General features: G+C 31.8%; 2 protein-coding genes across 12 annotated transcripts; both read right to left on the reverse strand.

Moving 5' to 3' along the window:
- Window positions 1–1,660: 1,660 nt before the first annotated feature.
- Window positions 1,661–6,048, reverse strand: LOC127263838 (VIN3-like protein 2). 2 transcript variants are annotated; one of them, XM_051293086.1, is made up of 5 exons: window positions 5,740–6,048; window positions 5,496–5,586; window positions 3,599–4,256; window positions 3,077–3,381; window positions 1,661–2,862 (listed from the first exon to the last, which is right to left on the reverse strand). In XM_051293086.1, exons 2-5 carry the CDS (start codon window positions 5,515–5,517, stop codon window positions 1,853–1,855), a joined length of 1,995 nt encoding a protein of 664 aa, XP_051149043.1. In that variant the 5' UTR covers window positions 5,518–5,586; window positions 5,740–6,048; the 3' UTR covers window positions 1,661–1,852. The 2 variants fall into 2 exon arrangements, with proteins under 2 accessions (XP_051149043.1, XP_051149042.1); XM_051293085.1 differs by having other exon boundaries at window positions 5,496–5,604.
- Window positions 6,049–18,361: 12,313 nt separating this feature from the next.
- Window positions 18,362–24,741, reverse strand: LOC127264119 (3-oxoacyl-[acyl-carrier-protein] synthase 3 A, chloroplastic-like). Of its 10 annotated transcripts, none has more exons than XR_007841621.1 (6): window positions 24,285–24,741; window positions 23,379–23,527; window positions 20,195–20,567; window positions 19,719–19,796; window positions 19,017–19,108; window positions 18,363–18,915 (listed from the first exon to the last, which is right to left on the reverse strand). XR_007841621.1 is itself a non-coding variant. In XM_051293510.1 (5 exons), exons 1-5 carry the CDS (start codon window positions 24,470–24,472, stop codon window positions 18,890–18,892), a joined length of 537 nt encoding a protein of 178 aa, XP_051149467.1. In that variant the 5' UTR covers window positions 24,473–24,741; the 3' UTR covers window positions 18,363–18,889. The 10 variants fall into 10 exon arrangements, 3 of the variants coding, with proteins under 3 accessions (XP_051149467.1, XP_051149466.1, XP_051149468.1); XR_007841620.1 differs by having other exon boundaries at window positions 19,719–19,804; XR_007841619.1 differs by having other exon boundaries at window positions 18,365–18,915; window positions 19,719–19,818; window positions 20,195–20,463.
- Window positions 24,742–25,109: the final 368 nt, after the last annotated feature.

The following is a 25,109-nucleotide window of genomic DNA, read 5'->3' on the forward strand; positions in this document are numbered from 1 at the left end:
CTTAATTATTTAATTACTAATTATAAATTTACCTAAATTCTAGTGACTAGGGTAACGTGAACACTTTAACTGTGACAGATGGAGTATTTTTTATTTTTGATATTTTAATAATTATTATTATACAAATTGGGTCGGACATTTGACGTCCACCAAACATTTTTAGATGAAATGATTTTTAGTGTGTAATATAAGGAATTGTGTCAAAAATATAAAATCTATAATTTTAAGTTGAATATTTTGATTTTTTATAATGAATATTTGAATTTTTATTTTATTTTGGACTTTTATAAAAGGTGTTTTGTATTGAATATTATTATTTTTGGAAAATTGCTAAGTTAAAAAATAGTGTTATGAACAAAGCCTAGTCTATTGGGACCAATTTCCACCTGAAATTGAAATTGTTGTGCTTTTGAAAAAAAAAAAAAAAGTGTATTTTGGAGTTGCAAAAGTAGCTAGTTTCTTTATGAAAAAGCTAGGCAGAGGCCAAAGGTAGTTTTTAAAAATTAATCCAAACATATTATGAATTTGGTTGAAAAAAATAATCTTTTGTCACTATCGATAGAGAATGGGCATTGAAAATGAGGCCTATCTATCTACCGCTAATTAAGATTATTCATTCATTAGGCGAATGAACGATGTTTCATTTTGTTGTGCTTAACAATTCTAAGCTTTGTTTATTTAGAGGTGTGATTTGTTAAAAAAATATTTGAATTGTAATGCAATCCAAAGTAAGTAAAGACGGTTGGTGTTGATTTGAGGAAATAACATAGTTCAAAAATACAGATAAAAAAAATTCAAATATCATATTATTTATATCAATATAATACAAATACAATATAAAAATAAAAAATCATATGACATACTCTTATGATAATTTTGCCAAATAGCATCGATTCAAAAAAAAAAAAAAAAACACACCTCTTTTTATTTCATGAAGCATGTTTTATTGGTGCTTAATGGAATCTTGATCTGGATAAATCGGTCGGCATAGTGTTTTTTATATCAGGTTGATATGCTTTTAATCTAAGGATGTGATTTAGAGATTAGATATTATATTTAGAGAGAAACAATTAGGGTGCTGAATTGAAAAAAATCAGCACCGCCCGTAATATATACAAGTGTTGAAATCAATTAGTATTTCTGTTGTATAAGATTATAGAATGTGTTGTTGGTTTATGTGTTGTATTTGTGTTTATAATCAATTGTGTTGTATAACAGTATCTGGTGTGCTGAAATCAAGTATTGATTGTGCCGTATAAGGGTATAGCATGTGTTGTTAGTTCGTGCGCTGTATTTGTATTATATGAACGCACGGTGTGCTGCCGTTAGTAACACCTTGTGCTGTCTGCCGGTAGTTCAACACCGTAGCTGTCGCGATCTTAAAGATATGATTTGAATATTAGATATTATATATTTAGATGTATAAATATTATTAGTACAAGCTTATGCTATAAACAGAGGCATGTATTCCCATTCTGATGCGGCTCAAATCCTCCAATAAAATATGTACCCCATTTCTATCAATGGACATAGCCAACTCGATTTTTATGAATCACATAAATTTGTATTTTCTTTAAGTTTTCTGTTTGTTTTTCGATCATTAAATTCCGTCAAAACATATCAACAACCGCCGTCAAATTAAGAAGATGAACTTCCCCCAACATAATAAAATGTAAATAGTAGTAAACCCCAAAAAGTAACCATAATGATCCCAAATCATAATAATAATGCACAATTGTGACAAATAGAAATTCATTCCTAAACTCCCAAGAAGAAGAAGAATAGTATTTCTCATCAAATTTAAATTGATCTCACTCACTCACTCACTCAGTTCCTACTCTTCAATGTCATGTCAATGCCACAGCTTGGTGCAGAATCCGGCAGCCACGGTGGAGCACCTCTTGTTGGCCACGGCGTCGGAGAAACTATCCAGCAGCTGCCCTGCAAGCGACTCCGGATCTTGAATAAACGTATCGACGAATACTTTCACTATGCGTACCTCCTGAGCGTTCGCCCTCAACCCGTACCACGTCAAGAACTTCTGCCTGAATGCCGTCTCTATATGCCCCTCGCACTCCAGCCATCGAATCACCTTCACATAGTACTCGAAATCCTTGTCCCCCATCCCACCGCACTCTTTTTTCTCCCCCGCACTCCTTTTCGTTACCATTCCCATCTCCACCGCGCCACCAAATTTAGCCCAGTTGCTCCTCCCTGTGTCATCCTTGAGACAGGGAGTGATCGGCAAGCCAGCCCTGAGAGGCGTATTAGATCCATTATTATCCGTGCTCGTATTCGACCCGTCATCAGTGCTCGTTTCCTCTCTCTTCTTCTCCATGCTCGATTCTCCGTCCAGCAAACAAATCACAGCACAAGTAGTACTAGTGTTCTTCTCATTCGGAGTGGCAGGTTTATCAGCATTGCTGGGAATAACAACAACGTTGTTGGTCTCATCTTCAACGGATGATGGATTCGAGAGGCTGCTGCAGTTTGTGGCAGCCAGGCTTAGGTTTAGGCTTTGGCTTCGGCTTCTCTCTTCTTCCAAGTGTGTATTTTGAACCTCATCTTGAGAGCTTTCCGTACAGAACTGGAATTCGCAGAATCCCATGTCTCTGTCCGCATACTGGGCAATGGCTTTCAGATAATACGGTGTCGCAGGAGTCAACCCAGAAAGTATAAATTCCGCATTCGGCTTCAACAATCTACAGGTAGGCTCGCAAGGATACCCAATGTCATCAGCTCTTCGATGCCATACCGTGTAACTGCCAATGTTTCTTGAATCCTTGAAATTCACAATCACTGAAAGGGATGTATCCTTAACCCCTTCGAACCTGACGAGATTCGAGGCAAGTGTATTCCAATCTAGACCACAAACCATCAAAATTTCCTAGTATAAGTAAGAAGATAAAACACCAGACGGTTTGGAATCAAGTAACCACACTCACACAAATGCAGTCTACTCAGTACATACTATAATTGATCTCGGCACACAATATATGCTAACATAGCACACTTGTAATAAAATAAAACACCAAATGCAAAGACAAAGACAAAGGAGAAGAAAGAGAGCACGCACCAGAAGGCATATCGGAGACTCGGTTAGCGAGCATTGCATCGAGAGCTTCCACGGCAGAGGCGCAAAGCCTCTGAATTTCCAAGCCTGATGAGAGTCTGTTGACAATCCCTCGAGCCTTTTTTACCGGTAAACCCGTCAGATGGCCGACCTCTTCTTCGAGCATTTTCACAGCTTCATCGATGATTGCATATAAATTCTTGTAGTGTTTGGTGCCAGAAAGAATTTTTTGGCTTAAGGAGAGCCTATAGCACAATATGTCAACCCTTCTCGTGTCCCTTGCCACCATTATTTGCTTTCTCCAATTGCTGCATCAATTTCATCTACATTACTGCCGCTAATATTTTGAGCCGAAAAACACAAGGAAAGATGGATCAATGAACAGCACAGAAGTACATTTGCAGTCTATGCATTTATTTATACGTTCCGACTTCCAAAGCAAGTCCAAGTTCATACTGCAGCATTCCAAGTTGTGCAACTATAGCAGAAAGTCGACGAAAAAGGAAACAAGAATTGATGACTTACCTGAGCAAATCGTTAACCTTTCCACAAGATACACAACAGAAGCTCCCATCAAGTCCCTTATCCAACCTATCCTGCGAGATGCCAGAATATTCATGCCTCAGCGCACATTCAAGGTGGCACGATGTGCCACACGAGATGCCAAGAAATGGAGGATCTGAGCTACATGTTAACCAAAGGCTCGGATCCTTGTTGTCGTCATACTGGCGACATATGCAGCAGGAACACCGCTTGCAAAATGGATCGTCGCCATTCATTTTTGCCTTGCAAGCTGAATTTTTGCAACACAAAGTATTGCCTGAATAGAAATCAGAAGTAACAGTTCCAGCATCGGATTTCCTTTGCCTTTTGGGAGTCCTTTCGCCACTTTCTAACGATGGTTGAGCTTGAGAAAGAGAAGCACATGCTGCAGCAGCTCCTAACTCCTGTGATTTCCTTTCGCATACGAGTTTCAGAAGCTGTTCGATTATTTTAGACTTTGTCAATCCTGTATATTTCCTCTCCTTGCCGAGCTCTGCACAGAGGATCTGTAATATCTCCTGGCGACTCCATACCTGCAGCATTTCCATCGCACAATCTGGCCACTTCGACACCTCATACACCAGTTCTCTCTTTTGCTCCATACTCAACTTAATGCACTTGGAAGGATCGTATACCACAGCTGGATCGAAAAGAGACAACAGCCGTCACAATACTACAGCGAATACTCTTATACGAAAAATCATTACTATTTCAGGCATTCGGGAAGAAAACACACAAAAAATGACACTCTTGTTCTTTCCTGAATTTCACAACACTTCATTTCATATAGTTTGGTTAATTGTTAGGCCAAATGATGGAAATTAAAAAGGGTTTGTCCCCTTGAGTGTAAGTCGAATAAGTCGTACAGTTGATATGCAATGAAGGCTTAACCACATAAAAAAAGAGAGGAGAACAAAATTCAGGGAAGAATAAAAGTCGATACAAGAAAAACAACATGAATAACACTGCAACCAAGTTGCAAAAGTTTATTCTTTGTCTACCCGAAAATACAAAGATCCGCACACCTATACACATGAAACACTCTTGATCGTGATAGTTCTTCGAGATCCCCCAATAACCTTAATGGTAACATAAAACCAGACAAAGATTCGAGAAGGACACAATTTGACACCCCCAAATGAATAATGCAGAAACAGTCAAACAAGATGGATTCGGCAATCGAACAAAAGGTGTCATCCAAAGACTTGTAACTATTTGAAAGTACCAAAAACTTCAAACATTGACTTCATGAATAGATGAAAGCCGCAAAGGATCAAGACAGTATTTCAGCAAATGTGTTCAAAGTTTGCCTTGTGAGAAACACAAAATCATTCCTCGATCCATGCATATTGCAAACCAAGTTGCACATTTGAAGAAAAAAGAATCACAAAAGTATGTATATATATATATATACAGATAGATACAGCAGGGCTGTTCATTGGCTTATTCATGACAGATCAGTTCTTCCTCTGAAATTTATTTAGGGAGCAAGAAATGCCGCAAGAGTAGGTAATTCATAAATACTAAATTCATTATCTCCATCTGACATTATGAATAAAAAAAATTGATGTGAGTGTGTATGTGTATGTGTGTGTGTGTGTGTGAGAGAGATAGAGAGGGGAGTGAGAGAGAGATGCGTGTTCCCGAAAGCATCGATTTCATCGACAACGAGATAGCCCCCAAAACTACAATTAAATCAAATTCAATCCAGCAATCGAAATACCAAACAGATCGAACACGAAATCACTTCAATCAACACCATAAACAATAACAGCCAAGCAAAAATTAGAATAAAAACCTAGCGAAATGCAGAAACGAAAAAAAAAAAAAAAAAAAGAGGCAAACGCGAATAAATAGGAAGAAATGAACAAATCCTTACCCTCCAAAGCCGAAACATCCATCTCTCTAAGCTTCGTCTTCAGCCGCCAAAGTCCAAACCTCACATTACCACCGAATCGTCCCCTTCTTCGCTGAAAACCACAGCTCAGCTACAAAAACTCACCCACAAACACACGCAAAGAGAGATAGATACAGGCAAAAAGGAAAACGCAGAAGCAGAAGGACCAGAATAGAGAGAGGGGGGGGGGGGGGGGGGGGGGGGGGGGAGAGAGAAGTACAATTACCAAGAAGTGGTGAAAGAATCCAGGAAGAGAGGGGTCCTCAACGTGGGCACTTCAGCGCCCAAAGCACCATTTTTTTTGCATATACATACATACATACATACACAAATTCGAGCATATACATATACATAAAGACACATATATATAATATATGTATACGTATAGTATATATCGCGTAAAGCTTTGCCTGGCCTGCCTGTGTGTATCTCTTGAGAGAGAAGGAATCAGAGGGAGATTGTCACTGTGGTGTGAGAGACAGGAAGAAGAAGGGGGCAGTTGAGTTGAGTTTAGATGAGAGAGAGAGTTCAGAGAAAAAGTAAGAACTGAACAGAAAAAATATATATATATCTGTATAAATTATTTAGTAATTAATAATAATTAGAATAATAGGCTTAATTCAGCAGTGAAAGGAAAGCGGCTGAATGTACAAAGCCCTTTTTGACCCTTTTCAACGGTGGGGCCCACCTCCTTAATCCACCAATCATCTTCCTCTGTGCCCTGCACCCACCACCACCCTATCATTTCCCATTATCACCATATATACGCTCATCTCTCGCCATAAATTTAGCAAGGGTGTGTTTGTTCGAGGGATTGGATTTTCAATTCATTATTCATCCAATTTTTTTTTTCAAAAATATCAAATTAAATATTTATTTTTATATTTTTATATTATACTAAAAATCAATTTTACATTTAAAATATCACATCAACACCTATTTATATCACATCATACAACTATTCAAATTCAAAAATTTTACTATTTAAATCCCAACTCAAAATCCAAATGCCCAAACAAACACAACCCAAATTTATTTCGAAATCAATATGGAGTAAAATATGGGTTGGGATCATCGGTCTAAATTTATCCAGTTTAACCGGTTCACTCAATCAAAATTAAACGCATATGTATTTATTTGTTTATATCTTTTTATTTTGTTAAAAATCAAAATCTAATTAATTTACCAAATATTTGCACAATAGTCCCTGTCATTTCCTTCTCAATTCTTTCATTCATTTTTCTGTATTCTGCAAATCGATTTTACCATGAGACCCCAATCCTTCTCTATTATGTGTCCTTCAAATCAATTTTTTTTTTTTTATATTTTGTTTTTTTTTTCCATTTTTCTTGTTTTTTCTTCCCGGTCTTCCCACTCTAGGGTTTTTTTTTGTTTTTTTTGTATCTTTTTATTTTTATTATACTGTATCTATACACCTTAATACAACACAATTATTTAATTTAATTTGCATAAAATCTCTTCATATGGGATAGAAAAATAATCACTAATAATTTTGAAAAAGATTGCTAAAATATTTCACAATTTTTAAAAATTATTATTGATTTTTTCTATCCATCCGAAGAGATTGTATGCAAATTAAATTAAATAATTGTGTTGTGTGTATAGATACAGAATAATAAAAATAAAAAGATGAACAAAAAAAACCTTAGAGTGGGAAGAAAAAACGACAAAGTGGAAACAAAAACAAAATATAAAAAAAATTATCTGTTGTAGTTCTCTTGGCGGCGGAATGACTGAGTCGGAAGGTAAAGTCAATTTGGAGAACGCAAAATAGAGAAGGATTAGGGTTTGAAGGTAAAATCGATTTGCAGAACACAGAAAGAAAATTGAATGGAAGAATTGGGACGGAAAATATAGATACTATTGTGCAAATATTTGGTAAATTAATTAGATTGTAATTTTTAACAAAATAAAAAAAGTATAAACAGATAAATACACACGCGTTAAATTTTGATTGGGTGAACCGATTAAACTGTATAAATTTAGACCGATGATCCCAACCCGTAAAATATAATGAGTTTGTTTACTCGTGTCATTTGATTTTTTATTTTACTATTTAATTTTTTTTAAAAAAAAATATATCAAATCAAATACTTAATTTTTATTTATTATATTATGCATCACAAAAATATAGTCTTAGTTGGATTGGAATATTAATATTATATTATAGTTGGTAAAAATATAAGTAAATAATTTTTTTTGTCATTGTGAGTGTATTAGCGTAAAAATAGTGACAATTATGTAATAATAATGAAAAAATATAGATAATTTTATGGTGATATGATTATTTGTGAAAATAAAATTATTATTTTATGATAGAAACAAAAGGTAAATAAGACTATTGCATTGAGATAGATGAAATACTAAAATTAAAATTTACATTCAAAACGACACATCAATATATATTTATATCATATCAAACAATTATTTTAATCCAATTTAATATTCAAAATCCAAATTCAAAACCAAAATCTTACAAGTATAAACACTTAATATTATCTCGTAACAATACTTTCATTGGAATTCAATACTGGATTTAAAGACTAATGATATTATATTAAAAATAAGTATGTAATGTATCTTAAAAGATTAAAATGTCCTTACGAGTATATTTATATAAAAAATAATAATATTTGTATAATAATTAAAAAAATAAATTATATAACACCTCTTTGTGTTTTTAGTAAAAATACACAAAACACTCTATATTTTATTTATTGCGTGAAACTCCCTTGTGTTAATGTAAAGTTTGCATGAAACAAAATTGATATTTGGTTCTAAATAAATACCTAAATTATGTAAGTTTTATACAAATAAAAAAAAAATATTTTAAATATTTTTTTTTTAAAAATAAATAAATAAATAATTGATCAATAATTTTTTTTACAATTTTTATAAAAATCAGATATTTACTTATTTTATTCAAAAAAATAATTTAAAATATTTTGCGTTTTTCTCTTTATAAAATTTGCATAGTTTAGGTCTTTATTTAGAACCAAATATTAGTTTTGGACAAGTAAGGTATTTTGTGCAAAGTTTACATTAACGCAAGGGGGTTTCACGCAATAAATAAAATATAAGGTGTTTTGTGCATTTTGATTAAAATACAAAAGGGTGTTATATAATTTACCCTTAAAAAAAATAATAATAATTTTAAAGTGATATAATTATTTTTTAAAATGGAACTGTTATTTTGAAAATTGCAAACAATTGAAAAAAAAAAAAAAAAAAAAAAAAAAAAAAAAACTGCTCCCTCCATCCAAACTAATATGTCTCATTTAGTTCAAACACAAACCTCTAAGTATTGCATAATTAATAAGTAAAAGAAGAATATTAGTAAAAATAATTATAATTTAATAAAAATAATTATAAATTAAAACTAAAATGATTAAATAATTTAATTTAAATAAAAAAATTTAAATTTAAATTTTAAATATGATTAAAATGTATAATTATATATTTTTTCAAAAAAAACACAAATTATTAGGACATACAAAAGTAAAAAAAAAAAATTGATAAATTTAAGTGGACGAAAAACAGTATTTTTTTTTTTTTTTTTGAATTTTTTTAATGTGTGTGAATAGTAAACATGTTTGTAAAAGCTTCCAAACAAACACGCACGTTTCACAAGAAAATACAAAATTTAATATTATGCTTAATTACTTATCATCAATAATGATGTGATTTGTTTTTTCTTTTAGAGCCGAGAGGCTATGAATACGATTAGTTGGTGTGAATGATTTTTCTATATTATTATTATTATTATTATTATTATTATTAGTACAGTAAAAAATAAAATAAAATGAAGGCATTAAAATGATTGGGCGTTGGGTCACTCTGCACAATAAATGTAGTGAATGTGGGTCTGTTTTTTGTCACAGTTTTCTTAAATTTTATTATTTGAATTTTTTATTTTTTTAAGAGAATATATTTTTTTATTTCACCAAATATTATATCAAATATTATTTTTATATTAAATTTAAATTAATTTTTTTCTAAACTCATCAAAAGAAACACAGCGTATATGTGTATAAATATATATATTAGAGAGACATACACTATATATCAAAGAAACAAAGCAAAGTGACCCACCTTTGTTTATTTGGCATTTCATCCCCACTTCCATAATGCATTATCTTTTTCTAATATTTTATTTTATTCTCAACCCACCATTATTAATTTATGGATAATAATTGTCACTCAGTATGGGATCACATAAATCCGAAATTACTGATCCGAAGTTCTGAAATTGAATATCAAATTGAAATCCAATGTAAGCCTTGTGTAGACTGATCCGAAGTTCTGAAATCGAATATCAAATTGAAATTCAATCTAAGCCTTGTGTAGACACGAAAAGAAAATTTTTGAAACAGAAAATCACAAGAAAATTTCAATCTATGTGGGATTCGGGCTGACAAATGAATCAAGTCAGATCGGATTCAGGTTCGGGTTCGATCGGCTATAAACGGGTTAGAAAATATTTGACCTGAATTTGACCCATTTAATTAAACGGGTTAATATATGCAACATTAATCTGACCTGTATAACCTTTTTAAGTCTAACATTTTTAAATTTTAATTTAAAATTTCAATTTCTACTAACAAAATTTTCAAATGCATATTATATATATACATATTAAAGTAAAAACTATTTATTCATATCATTAAAACCGATTCCAAGAGTCAAATTAATAAACACAATATAATAATACACCACACAATCATTTGTTTAATCTTAATTTTGTAAAATTTTAACTTAAATTTTATTTTATTTTATTTTATTTCATTTTTATAAAGTTAGCAATGAATATTTGAATTGAATTGGTAAAATTTTAAAAAATATATTTAAATTTAAAATAATATTAATTAAACAGGTTAAACGAGTTATTTTCAGGTTGAAAATTTGGACATAAACCTGACTCATTTAATTAAATGAGTTAAACGGGTTTGACATTGACTCAAACCCAATTATTTCGAGTAAAGTTCAGGTCGGGTTATCAGATCAAATCAATTTTTGCCAACCCTATGTTGGATAATGTCTTTCCATCTTTCTCTTTCTTCCTCTTTCACCAATACACCCAACAATAATAATAATATTACCTTCATGTCACATGCCACTGTGATACACATGGTTCGCCTAGTGTGACTTTCCCATCGGGCCTGGTTTGCAGGGTATTAGGTTCGGTCGGAGATTTATCCAGTGCATACTTTCCGATAGCAACGGAAGATTCTCACGTCATTAAAGATAATAATAATATTATTATTATTAATATTAATATTAATAGTAAGGGCGTCGGATTGATTCATCACAATGATAATAATACTCTTAATAATCACTGAATTTAATTGCATAGCTGACAATTAATTCGACGTGCTAAATAATTATAGCCAATGAATATATCCAAGCAAATTGAGATCTTGTCTAAATAATTGATAAAAAAAAAAAGAAGAAATAAAAATAAAATAATATGGAGAAGTGTTTTGCATTGTCTTTTCCGACAACAGACTCTATCCATTTACTTTCCAACGGTTTAAATGCATATTTTTAGAAACTTCATTATTGTATTATTTATTAATTATATATTTTTTAAAAAATTATACGAGCTAAATGCATATTTTTAGAAACTTCATTATTGTATTATTTATTAATTATATATTTTTTAAAAAATTATACGAGCGTATTTTATTTTTTATTATTCTCAAATTTATAAAAGTGAAAAGACTCTTAAAATCTCTGTTTAACCTATATTTTTAATATGTTTTAGGATAACTTACATTAAACTTTCTAATTCTAAATTTAATTTTCTATTTACTTTTTATATACTAAATTTTTCTCCTTTACTCTCTATTCTTTTTAATTTATTACTCTTCACTATAGAAATTATCAATGCATGTGTTACTCAATTTTGCAAATACTGTTAAACAATAAGTAGATTAATTTTAGATATAAATACTTACAAATAAATAACATGTATATATATATATTTAAATGTTCACAACTATTAAATTTTAATACAAAATATTTATAAAGAATATTAATCTTTGATTGAATAAAGTATTAATAAGTTAATGAACATGTACTTCGAATATTCTATATCGTTCGTCGTCATTTTGCGAAAAAGAAATAATAAAATTGATAATTGTTTACATAAATCAAGAGTTCTGGGTTACATTAAGTATATAGAATTATAAATAAAATATTATTTTGAAGGCAAAATTGAAAGTTTATAGGTGAAAATGTGTAAAATTATAAATGAGGAATTGTGAGCAATAAATAGGGAGTTACAAGGAACAAATATATGAATAGGGATTGACCAAGAAAATAATTTGCGAAATAGGGATTTTAGGAGAATTAACCGATGTTTTTATATCATTGATCATACAAAGTGTTTACTTGTGAGATTTTATCCCTAGCTTTACTATTCAAAATTTCTTTTTCTTCCAAAAACATCAAATCAAATACTCATTTTTATTTATTTTATTACACTAAAATATAATTTTACATTCAAAATATCACATCATTATATATTTATATCATATCAAACAACTATTTCAATTTAAAATTTTACTATTTTAAACTAAAACCACAAAATATAATCTTACAAGTAAACATTTATTCTGGATTTGTTATTTTAGTGGCTTCAAAATGCATTTTTAGATGAGAAAAACAATGATACATGCCTTCATTATTAAACTTGATATCGCTAAGGCATATGATTATGTGTCTTGGATAGCATTAGAAAATTCGATGAATTTTGGTGAAAAATGGAAGGCTTGAATCATGAAATGCATTAGATTAGCGTTTACTGTAGTATTAATTAATCGATCTCGACGGATTTTTTTTTTTTTTTTCGAATTAAAAGTGGTTACGACAAGGGGATTTCTTATCTCCATATTTGTTTGTGATAATGGCGAAGATTCTAAATGTCCTGATAAATAGAGCTATTGAACTGGAGTTATTGAGAGGAATTAAAGTTGAGGAGCAAGGGGTGTAGTTAGCCATATTAAGTATGTGGATAATTCAATTTTGTTTGTGGAAGTAGATATCGAGCATATTATGGTGTTTAGAAGAATTTTGAAGATTTTTCGGATATGTAGATGTCTTCGGGTCAATTTTACAAAAAGTAATATAGGGGGTTAATGTTACTACAGAAGAGCTGAGTGGGAGATAGGAGAAACTTGGATGTATGGTTGGACAGTGGCCTTGTCAGTATTTGAGGGTGCGGATCTGTGGAAGGTACTTCTCAACGAATTTGTGGAGGCCACTATTGGACAAGTTGTAAAAGGCTTTTAGTAGTATGAAAGGAAGATTGTTTTCATAGGCATGAAGGACATTTCTTATCCAAGCGGTGGAAAATGCGATGCTTAACTATTTTTTTTGCTTTTTCGGATCCTAAAAGGTGTGGCAGCGCTTATTGAAGGGATGAAAATAAGGTTTTTTTTTGGAGAGATAATGATGAGAAAAATAAGTTGAGAATGATTGGGTAGAGACTGGTAAAATGTCCAAAGGCCTTGAAGGGGCTAGGATATGGAAGTGTTTTACGGACTAATGAAACTATGTTATACAAATGGAAATGGAAGTTTCAAGAGGAGAATCAAATATGAAAAAAAATTAATGGAAGGGCCGTTGCAGATTCGGGGGGTGAATAGAGGATTGTTGATTCCAATACCGGGGGAAGTGGAAGGTTTGATTTAGAACCATATAGGAAGATCCTGGTTGTTCTTTGAGCAACGGTTGGTGGGTGGTTCAAAATTGCAGATTGTTGTTGGGAACGAGGTTAAGACAAGATTTTGGGAGGATATATGGGTGAGTATTGAAAATCTCAAATCCCAATTCTCGTGTATTTTCTCCCTTGCAGTGCTTAAGGAGGGTAGGGTGTTATCGTTTTGGAGTTGGAGGGAATGAATTTGAATTTGGGATATCCCCCTCCGTAGGGGGTCTTTAATTAGAAAGCAAGCATATTAGAGACATTTTGGACTTTAATTAATTTTGTATGGCTGAAGGAGACGGTTGAGGATAGGGTGTTTGGACAGGGGTATCAAACGGAATCTTCACGATGAAGATAGGCATTCGTGCGATTCAAGAAGACCTTGAGTAGGTTTCTGAGGTTGGTCTTATTTGGAAAAACTTAGCCCTTCCTAAGGCGAAATTCTTGATATGGGGAATTCTTAATATAGGGATCCCGGTTAGCAAAGAGCTAATTATAAGAGGATTGACGTTGGTGGGAGGAGTTGAATGCTTAATGTGTGGTCTTGAGAATGAAGAGTCGACCACAGCTTTGCAAATTCACATTCCATGTATGGCGGGAGGTGTCAAGCTGGTTCGGAGTGTCGTGGTGTCTCCTAAAAGATCTAAATAGGTTGTTAAAAGAATGGAAGACATTACAGTAGAAGACGTCTAGTGCGATGATTTGGGACCTATTGTGCTTTGCGACTATCTAGACGTTATAGAGATCAAAGAATGAATTGGTTTTCCAAGGTAAATATTCTTCGAAAACTGATTTGCTCGAATGGGTTAAATGGGTCATGTGAAAATGGTATAACACTTTCCATCCAGGGACAGATAATAGTTCGGTGCTTTTTGATGAAAATTTGGATCAACTCCAATGCGTCCGAAAGGAAAAAATGGTGGAAAAATATGGAAATATATCTTGGATGCCTCCGCGAAGGGGCTATTGGAATATCAATATGGATGGATCTGCAAGGAAAAACCTTAGAGAGGCAAGTATTGGAGCAGTGAGGCAGGGTTGATTATATGATAATGTCAAACTATATTGGGGAGTCATTGTCGGTGGAGGCGGAATTGGAGGCTGTCAGATATGTGCTCAAAGAAGTAGGTTTTCCGCTTCCGAGAGTGATCTTAGAGAGTGATTCTTCGACGGCCGTGGCATGGTTAAATAGGAGTGCCCAATTCCTGTAGAGACTAGACAAGAAGTTTTAGGTAATATTTGCATTTATGTCGCACTGTAATGGTTTTGAAATTGTACACATCTATAGAGAATCAAATAGTCTGACGGATGGTTTAGCTAAGTGAGGGTCTAAAGAGGACTCAAATTTAGTCAATTGGTTGTGATTAAGAGAGTTTTTACTTGGTTGTGATTGAGAGAATTTTTACTTTGAAAGTCTAGATTGAATTTTGTTTCGGATATGCATTTCCAGTTTGGGGTGTGGGGGAGGGAAATTGGCAGGTTCTTTAGTTGTGTTGAGTTCGGAGTTTCGGCCTGATTGATATCTCATGATAGGATCGGGATTCGGGGAGGATTTTAAATAGGCGTTAGTCGATCTGTAGGTGGGTGTCATAAGTTGTGAGTTTACAGTACTGGGCTGAGAGATTATGTTGTATGTGTTATGGCTTCAGGAGAGTATTGCTAGCTTCTTGGTCAACATGATTGGTACGTGATTGTGGAGATATGGTGTACTATTTGTCTAGTTCTTTACGTTAAATAATGATTTTGCTTAAATATATATGTATATATATATATCCCAAGTTCAAAACAATTTATAATAATTATTTCTCAAAAATTTTAAAATTCCAAACATCCTCCAAAACAAGATCTCAGAGCAAACACGGTGGGAAAACTTTCAACGCCTTATGTCCCTGTATCGAGGTTGATTTTGTGAAGTGAGAAAAAAAAGACTATAAATATAAGAACAAAATAGTGAATGCTTTCTTTTTTTTTTTGCTATTTTTCACTTGTGAATTTTTTTAGAGCGTCTTCGACTTGGCCGGGTGAAGTAAAGGCACAATCGACAGAGTTATTCTCTTTTTTTTTTCTTCCCCCAAAATTCTTTCCCAAGAAAACATTGTTAGAAGGATGATTTCTTCTGTATCTTCGTCGTCACGGATGCCTACCTCCGATTCCGCATGACGAATCATGACAATAGAATCAACCATGGTGCCAACAAACATCATCGCCATAATCAATATGTTCTTTACATTAAAAAAACTCGGATTTTTGTTGAGGATTTAGGTTTTATTTATGCTTGTTTGGGATGTGGATTTACATCAAATCAGTGGGTGAAAATTAGCAAAAAACCATGCTGGAATTCGAATCGCCAGTGTGCACGAGACTGTTCTCATCACCCATTTTCGGATCCCCGCTTACCACCTTCTGCAAAGACGAATGCGAATATTAACTTGAAAACTATAGCTATTTTGTGGCTTTTAAGTCATTTTTCAAAAGCTGACAAGTTTGGCCTGGACATGTATAGTCCACGTGTGTTTTAAAAACTTATGAAGTCACGTTTTATTTACTCTTAACAATTTGTAATAATATCTCATCCAAATATGTATATATAAATTAGGGTAAACTATTTTTTTTTTTTTTGTCTGTAACTGAATCCTTTTATCATTTTAGTCTCGTAACTGAAGGCTGTCTTAAGATAGTCCCGTAAGTGAAAAATTCTCAATTTAGTCATCAATGCCTAGATGGCATCTGCGTGGCAGCTTGGCGGACACGTGTCAGAAAGATCAGCGCCACGTGTTCGCCACGTGGATAACTTTTTTAAAAAATTTTATTTTTTAATAAAAATAAATAAAATTAAAATTAAATATATAAAATATATAAAAATATAAAATATAAAAAAATTAAAAAAATAAATATAAAAATTAAAATTAAAAAAATAAAAATTATTCACATATCTGTCACATCAGCGCATAATAATTTATATTTGTTATATTAAAAATAAAATATAAAATATAAAAAGTATTATCAAAAAATATACTAATATATAAATTATTAAAAGTCACATAATGCTGACTTGACGGACATATTGATAATTTTATTTTATTTTTAATTTTTAATTTTTAATTTAATTTTAATATTTATAATTGTAATTTTTTATGTTTAAAAAAATTAAAAATAACAATAATCCACGTGGCGGACACGTGTCAGCCACATGGCCCTGATCTGGCCGACACGAGTCCGTCAGTGTGCCACGTAGATGCCACATAGGCATTGGGGATTAAATTGAAAAAGATTTTCGCTTACAGGACTATTTTAAGACAGACTCCAGTTAATTGACTAAAATGATAAAGGTCCAATTACCGGACTAAAAAAATCAATTTACCCTATAAATTATTGTTTTTCTTTACCAATAAGCGTTATTATACATACTAATTTATTTTAAACTCAACTCATTTACTATGAAAATGTTCAATATATATTTATACTATAATTTAATTTTAAAATGAATTCATATTATGATCCATATACAAATATCAATTTAAAAAAGAAAAAGGTGTCATTAAGAATATATATACTAAAAAGGATTTCAAGTTCATGATAAATATTAGTAAGAGTTAGTTATATATATATATATATATATATAAATAAAAATTCTTGATTAAGGAGCACATAAATGAAAAATAAAAAGAAGACCAGAGACCTCGTTGAAGAAGAGGGTCGACCGCTGCGAAGAAGTCTAGTGGGTGTGGTGTGGTGTGCCAGTGTCGGATTTCGTTGAGTACCCGGAAGGATTCGCATAATAAAACATAAATTATTCTCGTTTTCGCTCTCTCATACGTGCTATCGATTAGACCTGGTAATATTTCTTTTTGATAACAGAATGAGTAATATATATATTTATTATTATTATTATTAGTCTTACCTAACCTAGGCTCTAATATTATGTCGGATGCTAAATGACCGTCTCACCTAAAAGTTCGAGCCGTTAGAAAAATGCAACCATCATTTATTTATCCAAAAATGGGAATCCCCAACAGTATTAATTTCTAGTCTCCATTAGAATCGGAGTTATTTAAAATTATCATAACAATGTCTTATTATACATACGTATAATGCTTTTTTCCCCAATAGCCGACTCCTATCAAATATACATACCGTCGCGACTGTGATGGGTCTGAATCTGGTCAGTCACTGGCAGGCAGCACAAGGTGGCTTACATTCGGAGCATTTAAGAACTCACGCATATCTGCCTGACCTGTTAGCAAGATTTATTCCCAAGTAGTACTATAATTGAATGAATAGTGCTTCATACTCATGTCAACGTAACAATGTAATTGAAAAAAAAATTGATTGTATAGGAACCATCTCATTCAAAAACAAAGAAAATGGAATTGGTTTCGATGAAAAAAAAAAAAAAAAACATAGTTGGTACTAAATTCATCACAAGAAGTTGGTATAAGTATTTACTTAATAAAAGAACACAACAATCTTAAAGTGTTTGATTCTAGCTGTAATTTCTTAAAATTTAGGAAACATAAAATGACATCTATGTTGGGGTGTGAGATATATCATATATGTCAAGCAAGCAAGACAATATTAGAAGGGAAAAACCTAAAGCTATTAAACGAACCGAGTAGCTTGCGAGCCAAGCTTGAATTGGCTTGTTAATAGCTCAATTCGACTAGCTTACAAAGATAAATAAGTGGAACTTGAGCTCAAGAATTATTATTTTTGTAAACGAGCCGAGTTTGAGCTCGACTTGCGGATAGCTCGATTAAGCTTGTTAGTAATGATATATTTGTATTATTTTATATATTAATATAATATATACATAATTTTTTTATGTCAAATCTTATATTTATTACTGAAATTGGAATATTTTATTATAGTAAATTATAAATAAAATTATATTTATTTAATTTATCTAATAAAAATTATTTATAATATGCATGAAATTCGAATCAAGCTCAAGCTTGAAATTGAGTGTAGCCAGCCGAACTCGAGCCACAATTTTAGCTCGAATCTTAAATGAGCAGATTCGTGTTTGTATAGATAACATGTTTGAGTTGAGTTCGAGCAATAGATACTCAAGCTTACTCCGTTTGTTTAATAGCTCTAGAAAAATCCAATCTCTAAAAGGTAAAAGTAGTATAACGTTAATATCTAGTGTTTGCGTAGGCACCCGCATTGAACGTAGCAATGCCCTCAAATCAACATTTGATTTTTGGCTTAATAAGGATCAACCTACAAGAAGCAATGTCAGGAGAAATTGATGGCAGCTAAATAAACAGGAGTTAACAACTCAAGGGCATGACTTACAGTCTTCTTATAGAAAGAAGTCATTGTCGACCAGAATTCTTTCCATTCCAAGTTCCACGTTGCTAACCTTCTTTCTATTGTCACATTTTAATCTCGACACTTTAGTCGCGTAGAAAGAATTTACAAAGCATGAAAGAATCTATAGTTTGATCATAAGTAAATTCATGGATTCCTTCTTTTTCTTCTTCTCATTTAACACTTGATTAAGGCGTTCCTGCAACAATGGCATGACAGGCTTGTGCTTCATCTACCCATGCATTCTTTGAACAAGTTTTTAGTAAGCTGGAAGAAATATATATCACTTGCAATTTGCTTCACGAAATTCTTTTCCTTTTCCTTTTTCTTCATTTCATGTATCTGTTGAGTTCTATCTTGCTGTTAATCAATGCAGGTCCGTCGAAAAAAAAAAAAAAAAAAAAAATCAAAATTGGCAGCTTCAAAAGAAAAGAAAAGGGATATTAAACCTAATTGATTACCCAAAACAATTTTTTGAAATTCATCTCGCTCCTGATCCTGATGCAACTTTTCAATTTGGGCAAGCTTGAAAGTTTGCAGTGGCTTTAGCTTCCTATTAAAGTAATAGATTGTCAAGAACAACTTCAAAAATCGTCCTAAATACGTACGTATCTCCTAATGTGAATTATGAAATGAAATATGCTTTATCTTCAAATATCTGACTAGAATCTTCAAAACAAGAAAGCATCAGTCTTCCTCCTTAGCTAGAGTAAACACACCAGAGTTTTTTTTTTACACAGGATTGAAACCAAGATTCCATATATATATATATATATATATTTAATTTTTCTATAAATGTTAATAACACAATATTTTGTAGACATGTAAAGATCAGATGAGAACTTCACATAAGCTCTGTCTATATATCTTATGAATCTTCACAACTATCTACAGTTTATTTCACTCAATTCTCTTGTGCCGTAATATCTTCTTAGTATAATTTGTGCCACACCCACACAAAATCAACCCTGTATATATTACACAAATGCACGTCATCAAGTAATTTATTTTTATTAAAAAAAAGACGTGGATTATGTAAAACAAAGAAGCAATTTCAACAACACACAAGCTAAACACCACCACATAAATCAAAGCATATCTTATTTCGTCTCATTTTACTCTTGCTGTTTTTATTTCCGCATTAGATAAGCATATGATGATACCTCCTTATTGGCAGACCCTCTGAATTCAATGTCTCTCTGTCTCTGCTGCAATGCAACAACGCATACAGAAAGTTGCAACTGCAAGTCTTTGCCAACGAAACTGTCATGATAAAAGATATAGTCGTATTTGTAGATAATAAAAATGTGTCTTTACTTTCTAGGTACACTTTTGATACAAAGTTGGAGGCATTTGGAAATGCATTGAAAATCAAATCCTTGCTGCAATTACCCAACATATAGCAAATGCAACTTTTCAAGGTAGAGAAACCACACCTAATAATCCTTCCTAGTGCTATTCCTAATTCTACTGATATGATGCCTAAAGGCAGAATTGATCCTACTTGTATTTTGTCTTTTGCTCCGATAGTGAAAATGAATGAATGATGCATCAACTTCATCATCAAACTTAATATTTACCGACAACAATCGGGATATTATAGTATTGAATTCGTTTATATGCGAAGTAACAGACATACCTTCTTTCATTCTTGATTTCACCAATTGTTTTATCAGAAAGACCTTGTTGGAAGCAGATGGCTTCCCGTACATGTTTGCCAATGTCTTCATCAACCTATATGCGGGTAGTCTCTTTCAGAATGTTGAGTCCAATGTTTTTTTGCTAGCGTAGATCCGATAACTGACAGGGTTTTTTTTAAGGATTGTCCATTCATTGTAGCTCATCTTCTCACATCTTCTCAGGTATTCTTCTGGTCAAAGGCAAATCCAGATCCTTCTGGCAAAGCACCTTCCAACAACCGAAATATTTTCGGTTGAACTTATCAATCTTGGTCTTTCTGTCCCCAGACATGATTTAATCATGCAAATACTAATTCTACAATTTGCGGTATGCTTTGATACCACTTGTCAGGATTAATTCTCACATACACAAACAAAAAAGTAGAACAATTCTCATATACACAAACAAAAAAGTAGAACACAAAGGATTACTTGGGGTTCGGAGTTATCGACCTACGTCCACTGGAGCAACCAAGAAGCTTTTCATATGAGGCGACATACTTTACAAGTACAATAAATATGTATTTATAGACCAGGTTTAGAGTTAATAACAATTGGGCCCAAACTCCTAAGCCCATTAGGGTTAATTACCCTAAAAAGCCTACACTTAACATTACCATCTATAATAATAACCCTAAATTCAGACTTGCATTGTCTGCATCAATTCAGTAAATCAGGCCTAAAAAACAGCCTTAATATTAGCTCGTAAAATTGCACTTTCTACTCCAAAGGAAGTGTATGTTTCTATTAGTACCCATTATATTATATAGAAAATTTCAATCTTTAGTCACACACATAAAGATGGTTGCAACAAAATGCCTACTTGTAAGAAATTTAGTAATGGAAGTTCCTGCGCAATTGAGAGTGATAAGTAGTAGTATGAGACATTTAGATGGCCTTTATACAATGGGTGCGTTTGACAATTACCTGATAGCTTTTAGCTGTTACCTGATTCACTGTTACCTGATTCACTTAACTGGTTTGACTGATTCAATTAGTGGTTTGTATTAAAGTGTTTGGTAAAACAATTGTTTGACAATTAGGTGTTTATACATAAAATGACTATTAAGGAAATTGATACATTATTTTTTAAAATATTTAATTTTGTTTATTTTGGTTTGAAATTTAAGAGAGTTTCTGTTATTAATTATTGAAAATTATAAAAATATTATAAAATATTTATTTTTATTTTTATTATTTAGATTTGAGAAAATTAATTTTACAAAAAATAATAATTTTTTATTAAAATTATGTAAAATATAGAATAATAAATCTTTCCTATATTTTTTTTATTATATTAATTATTGTTTTAACGTTTATATAAATAAATTAATAACCTTTGTTTTTTCTATTTGATTTAGTTTTAAAAATTTATATATTTTAAAAATAAAATAATTTATATGTAATAATTAACAATAGTAATTATTTTAAATTTACAAAAATAAAAATATAATTTAATAAATTAAATATATTAAAAATAATTAATAAATATTGCTATAAAAATATATTTATATGTATAAAATAAATAATTAAGTTTTAAGGGTAAATAAGGAATAACCAAAATTAAAATGAAAAACTCTTTCGAAACGCTGAGTAGATGAACTTTTCAAAAATTAGCTTTTTGGGTCAAAAAATTTAGCTAATTTACCGAACACCTAAATTAGCTTTTTGACTGGTCAAACAGCTAAAAGCTGTTCAATTCTTCAAAAAGCTGTTCCCGAACACCCTCAATATATTTTTGTTAGTTTTGATGAAAACTATGGGTTTATAACTAGCAATTGATCCATTCATCAATACTAAAATGTTATGGGATTAAAATATGTTAGAAATATATTTTAAATTGATATTTTAATTAATATTATTTAGATTTGTTAGTTATTATTTAATTATATCTAGGTTAAGTTATTAGATTCATATCTATATCTTAGATAGATGTGATTCATATCTATACCTAATTACCTATATATCTAAACACCTATATATACATGTACACTTCCTTTTCCTTTTTTGGTTTTTTTTTTTTTTTTTTAATCTAGGAATGAAATAATAATTTTTCTCCTAGAGTCTATTTTTCTTCTACACAGTCTACTAATTCACATTTTCTCCGGGTATATACCATAACTTCAAATGTACCCGGAGACTGTACTTATTCTTATCTCACATACCACCACTATATTCCTATGATGAGATACACTTGCCACCAAATATCATCTCCAGAAATGAAGTGTGAGTTACCTGTATCGGTCAACAATTTCATTGTCGCCGGCTTTGGAAGCATGTGCAAATGTGTTTGGTGTCCAAATTGCTAGAATTTTATGGCGATAACATATTGAGATATTTTCAACGTATGTGTCAAGTTGCTTCCAGTTTTCTTTATCAAGTTTTTGATTTGGTATTCAATTACCTATCCGAAGTTTTTGCTTAGTTTAATTTCTTAGGATTTAGTGCCACCACAGTGATAGAAGATCACCGGTGTCACCGCGACTGAGGATACCGTCATTAGAAATCCTAGTGCCGCGACATAGGATCGTGGCCATTAAAACTCATAATTTTGCCAAAACTTTAATTTATTAAAGTTACCGCCATTGCGACAGAGGATCGCCGGTGCGTTCCCGCGACAAAGGAAATTTTAATTTGGTCAAAATCCAGATTTCTTAGGAATTAAGCACCCCAACATGACAAAGAAATAAAATCCGTCCATATATAAAATCCACCTCCGGTCTCTTTTGTCAAACTCAAGTTGGCTTTTACATCACCAACTTGAGTGTGTTGAAATATATTTTAAATAAATATCTTAATTAATATTATTTAAATTTGTTAGTTATTATTTAATCATATTTGTATAAGGTTATTAGATTCATATGTATATCTTAGTTAAATATGATTCATATCTATACATATATATATATGACTTAGTTAAATTAAGTTTGTTATGATACCTATATGTATATATATATATATACTTTGCTTTCTAGGAATGAAAGAATATTTTTCCTCTTATTTTTCTACAAAATGTTAATGAAAAATTAATAATAAACATCACCCACAAGATATAAAATTAGGCAATTAGGCAACTTATCAAGTTTAGAGTATTTCTATTAAGACACAACTAAGATATGAGCATTGACAAAAGGAAAAACTTACCAGAGAGTATTCTTCGATTACGAATCCCAGTTCGAACAGATATCCATTCATCATTAGTATCAACAATTTTCGAGAGATCGTCATTGGATATCTGAAAACTCGGTACCGCAGAGCCGCATCCAACTAATTTGCAGCCTCTGCTGATAAGTCTACACAAATTTAAGTTTGCCGTGAGAAAACTGTCGGAAGCACTACTTCTATTCTGTAGTCATGTAGTCAAAGAAATGTACATAATAACATCACAAAAGATATTAATATTATTTAAAACACAAATTGGCAAAAACCAAATATATCTGTAAATATTAAATAACATCATGCAATGATAACACATTAGCCCTTACGGACAATTGAATACAACCAACAAAACCAACATATAAAGCGTGCTTATCACAATAAGTTCGGTCCCATAATTGTTCCTCTTGACATCTTTTTTCCGTATTCAAGAATAAACGGTAAGAGTGACATTGTTCTTCCTTTCTCCAGCCAGTAGAAAATTATACTCTTTGAACCTCAGAAACCAACGGAAAAAGTTAAAACTAAAATTTCGAAAACAGATAACTTAAACCAAAATGTGATTTCAAGAGAATCAAAGTAGTTCTAAACACAAGGTGATCACAACTAAAGCTATAGTTTCTTCCTACTTTTCGATGAATTTTGCAACTCCTTTCCCTAATACTGAAAACATTCATGTTATATCATAGAAACAAATCAGTTCCACCATAAATCAAATTATCCACAATTCGAAATACCAACTAAACTAAACCAGTGCCCCATTCTTCTCACAATCAAAGTTTCCCTAAAATTCTTCACAGAAGCCAAACGTCGAACACTTGGAGTGCATTGAAGCCAGCAGCACCAAAACACAGAAACAAAACAATCGAATACCAAATCAAGTTCAAAAGTGACCTTAGCGCTCTAGATTCAGATGGGGAAAGCTTCTCCACGCCACCGGTAGCTCTGCAACACACACTTCTCCTGTAAACGACGTCGGACGATACGCAAATCCCAGATTTCCGACAAATGCCGACGCCCGGAGAAAACCTACGCCGCACATTAGGTTCCGTAGGAGTGAACAGCCCGGATGCATTTGCCATACAATAAATTCAGAGGCGAAAAAACCAATACTTGATGAAGCTGAAGATCCCTATTTCTCAGCTCATGATAAATTACCAAAACTAATCACAAAATTGGTGCCCTAAAATTCGATTCTTGCAATTCTTTGAACGAAGAAATAGAAAGAATACAAACAGTAGAGGTGGAAACAACAAGAAATTTGCTCAGAGCCGCTAATCACAGGTACAGATCGCATCTAATTACACCTCTCTATTTACTAGTAATAATAATATACATGTATTCGTCCATGCGTGCGTGTACACTCTGAACTCTATAATATATTTGTACATATATTTATATATTTTTTTATTTCAAAACCGTCTCAGTATTGACAGCGTTATATATATAAAAATAAAAATAAAAAATTAGTTAATTGTTAGTTTTTAATAAATGGGTGTAAAATTTATGTGGAAAAAATTAGACAGCTTTCGATAAATTCGGAACGATTTTGCTAATAACAACATATAAACAAACTCCATATCCATATGTTTTTCGCAAAATTTACTGTAAACATTCATAATCCTGAAATTTTGCAAAAGATAGCAGCTTAGTTCTTTTTTTGTTTTTACCAAAGTTTTTACTATTAAACTTTTTTTTCTCTTAAAAAATATCAAATTA

The sequence above is a fragment of the Andrographis paniculata genome, unplaced genomic scaffold, assembly GCF_009805555.1.
Source record: "Andrographis paniculata isolate CXL003 unplaced genomic scaffold, ASM980555v1 Contig69END, whole genome shotgun sequence".
Taxonomy (NCBI): Eukaryota; Viridiplantae; Streptophyta; class Magnoliopsida; order Lamiales; family Acanthaceae; genus Andrographis; species Andrographis paniculata.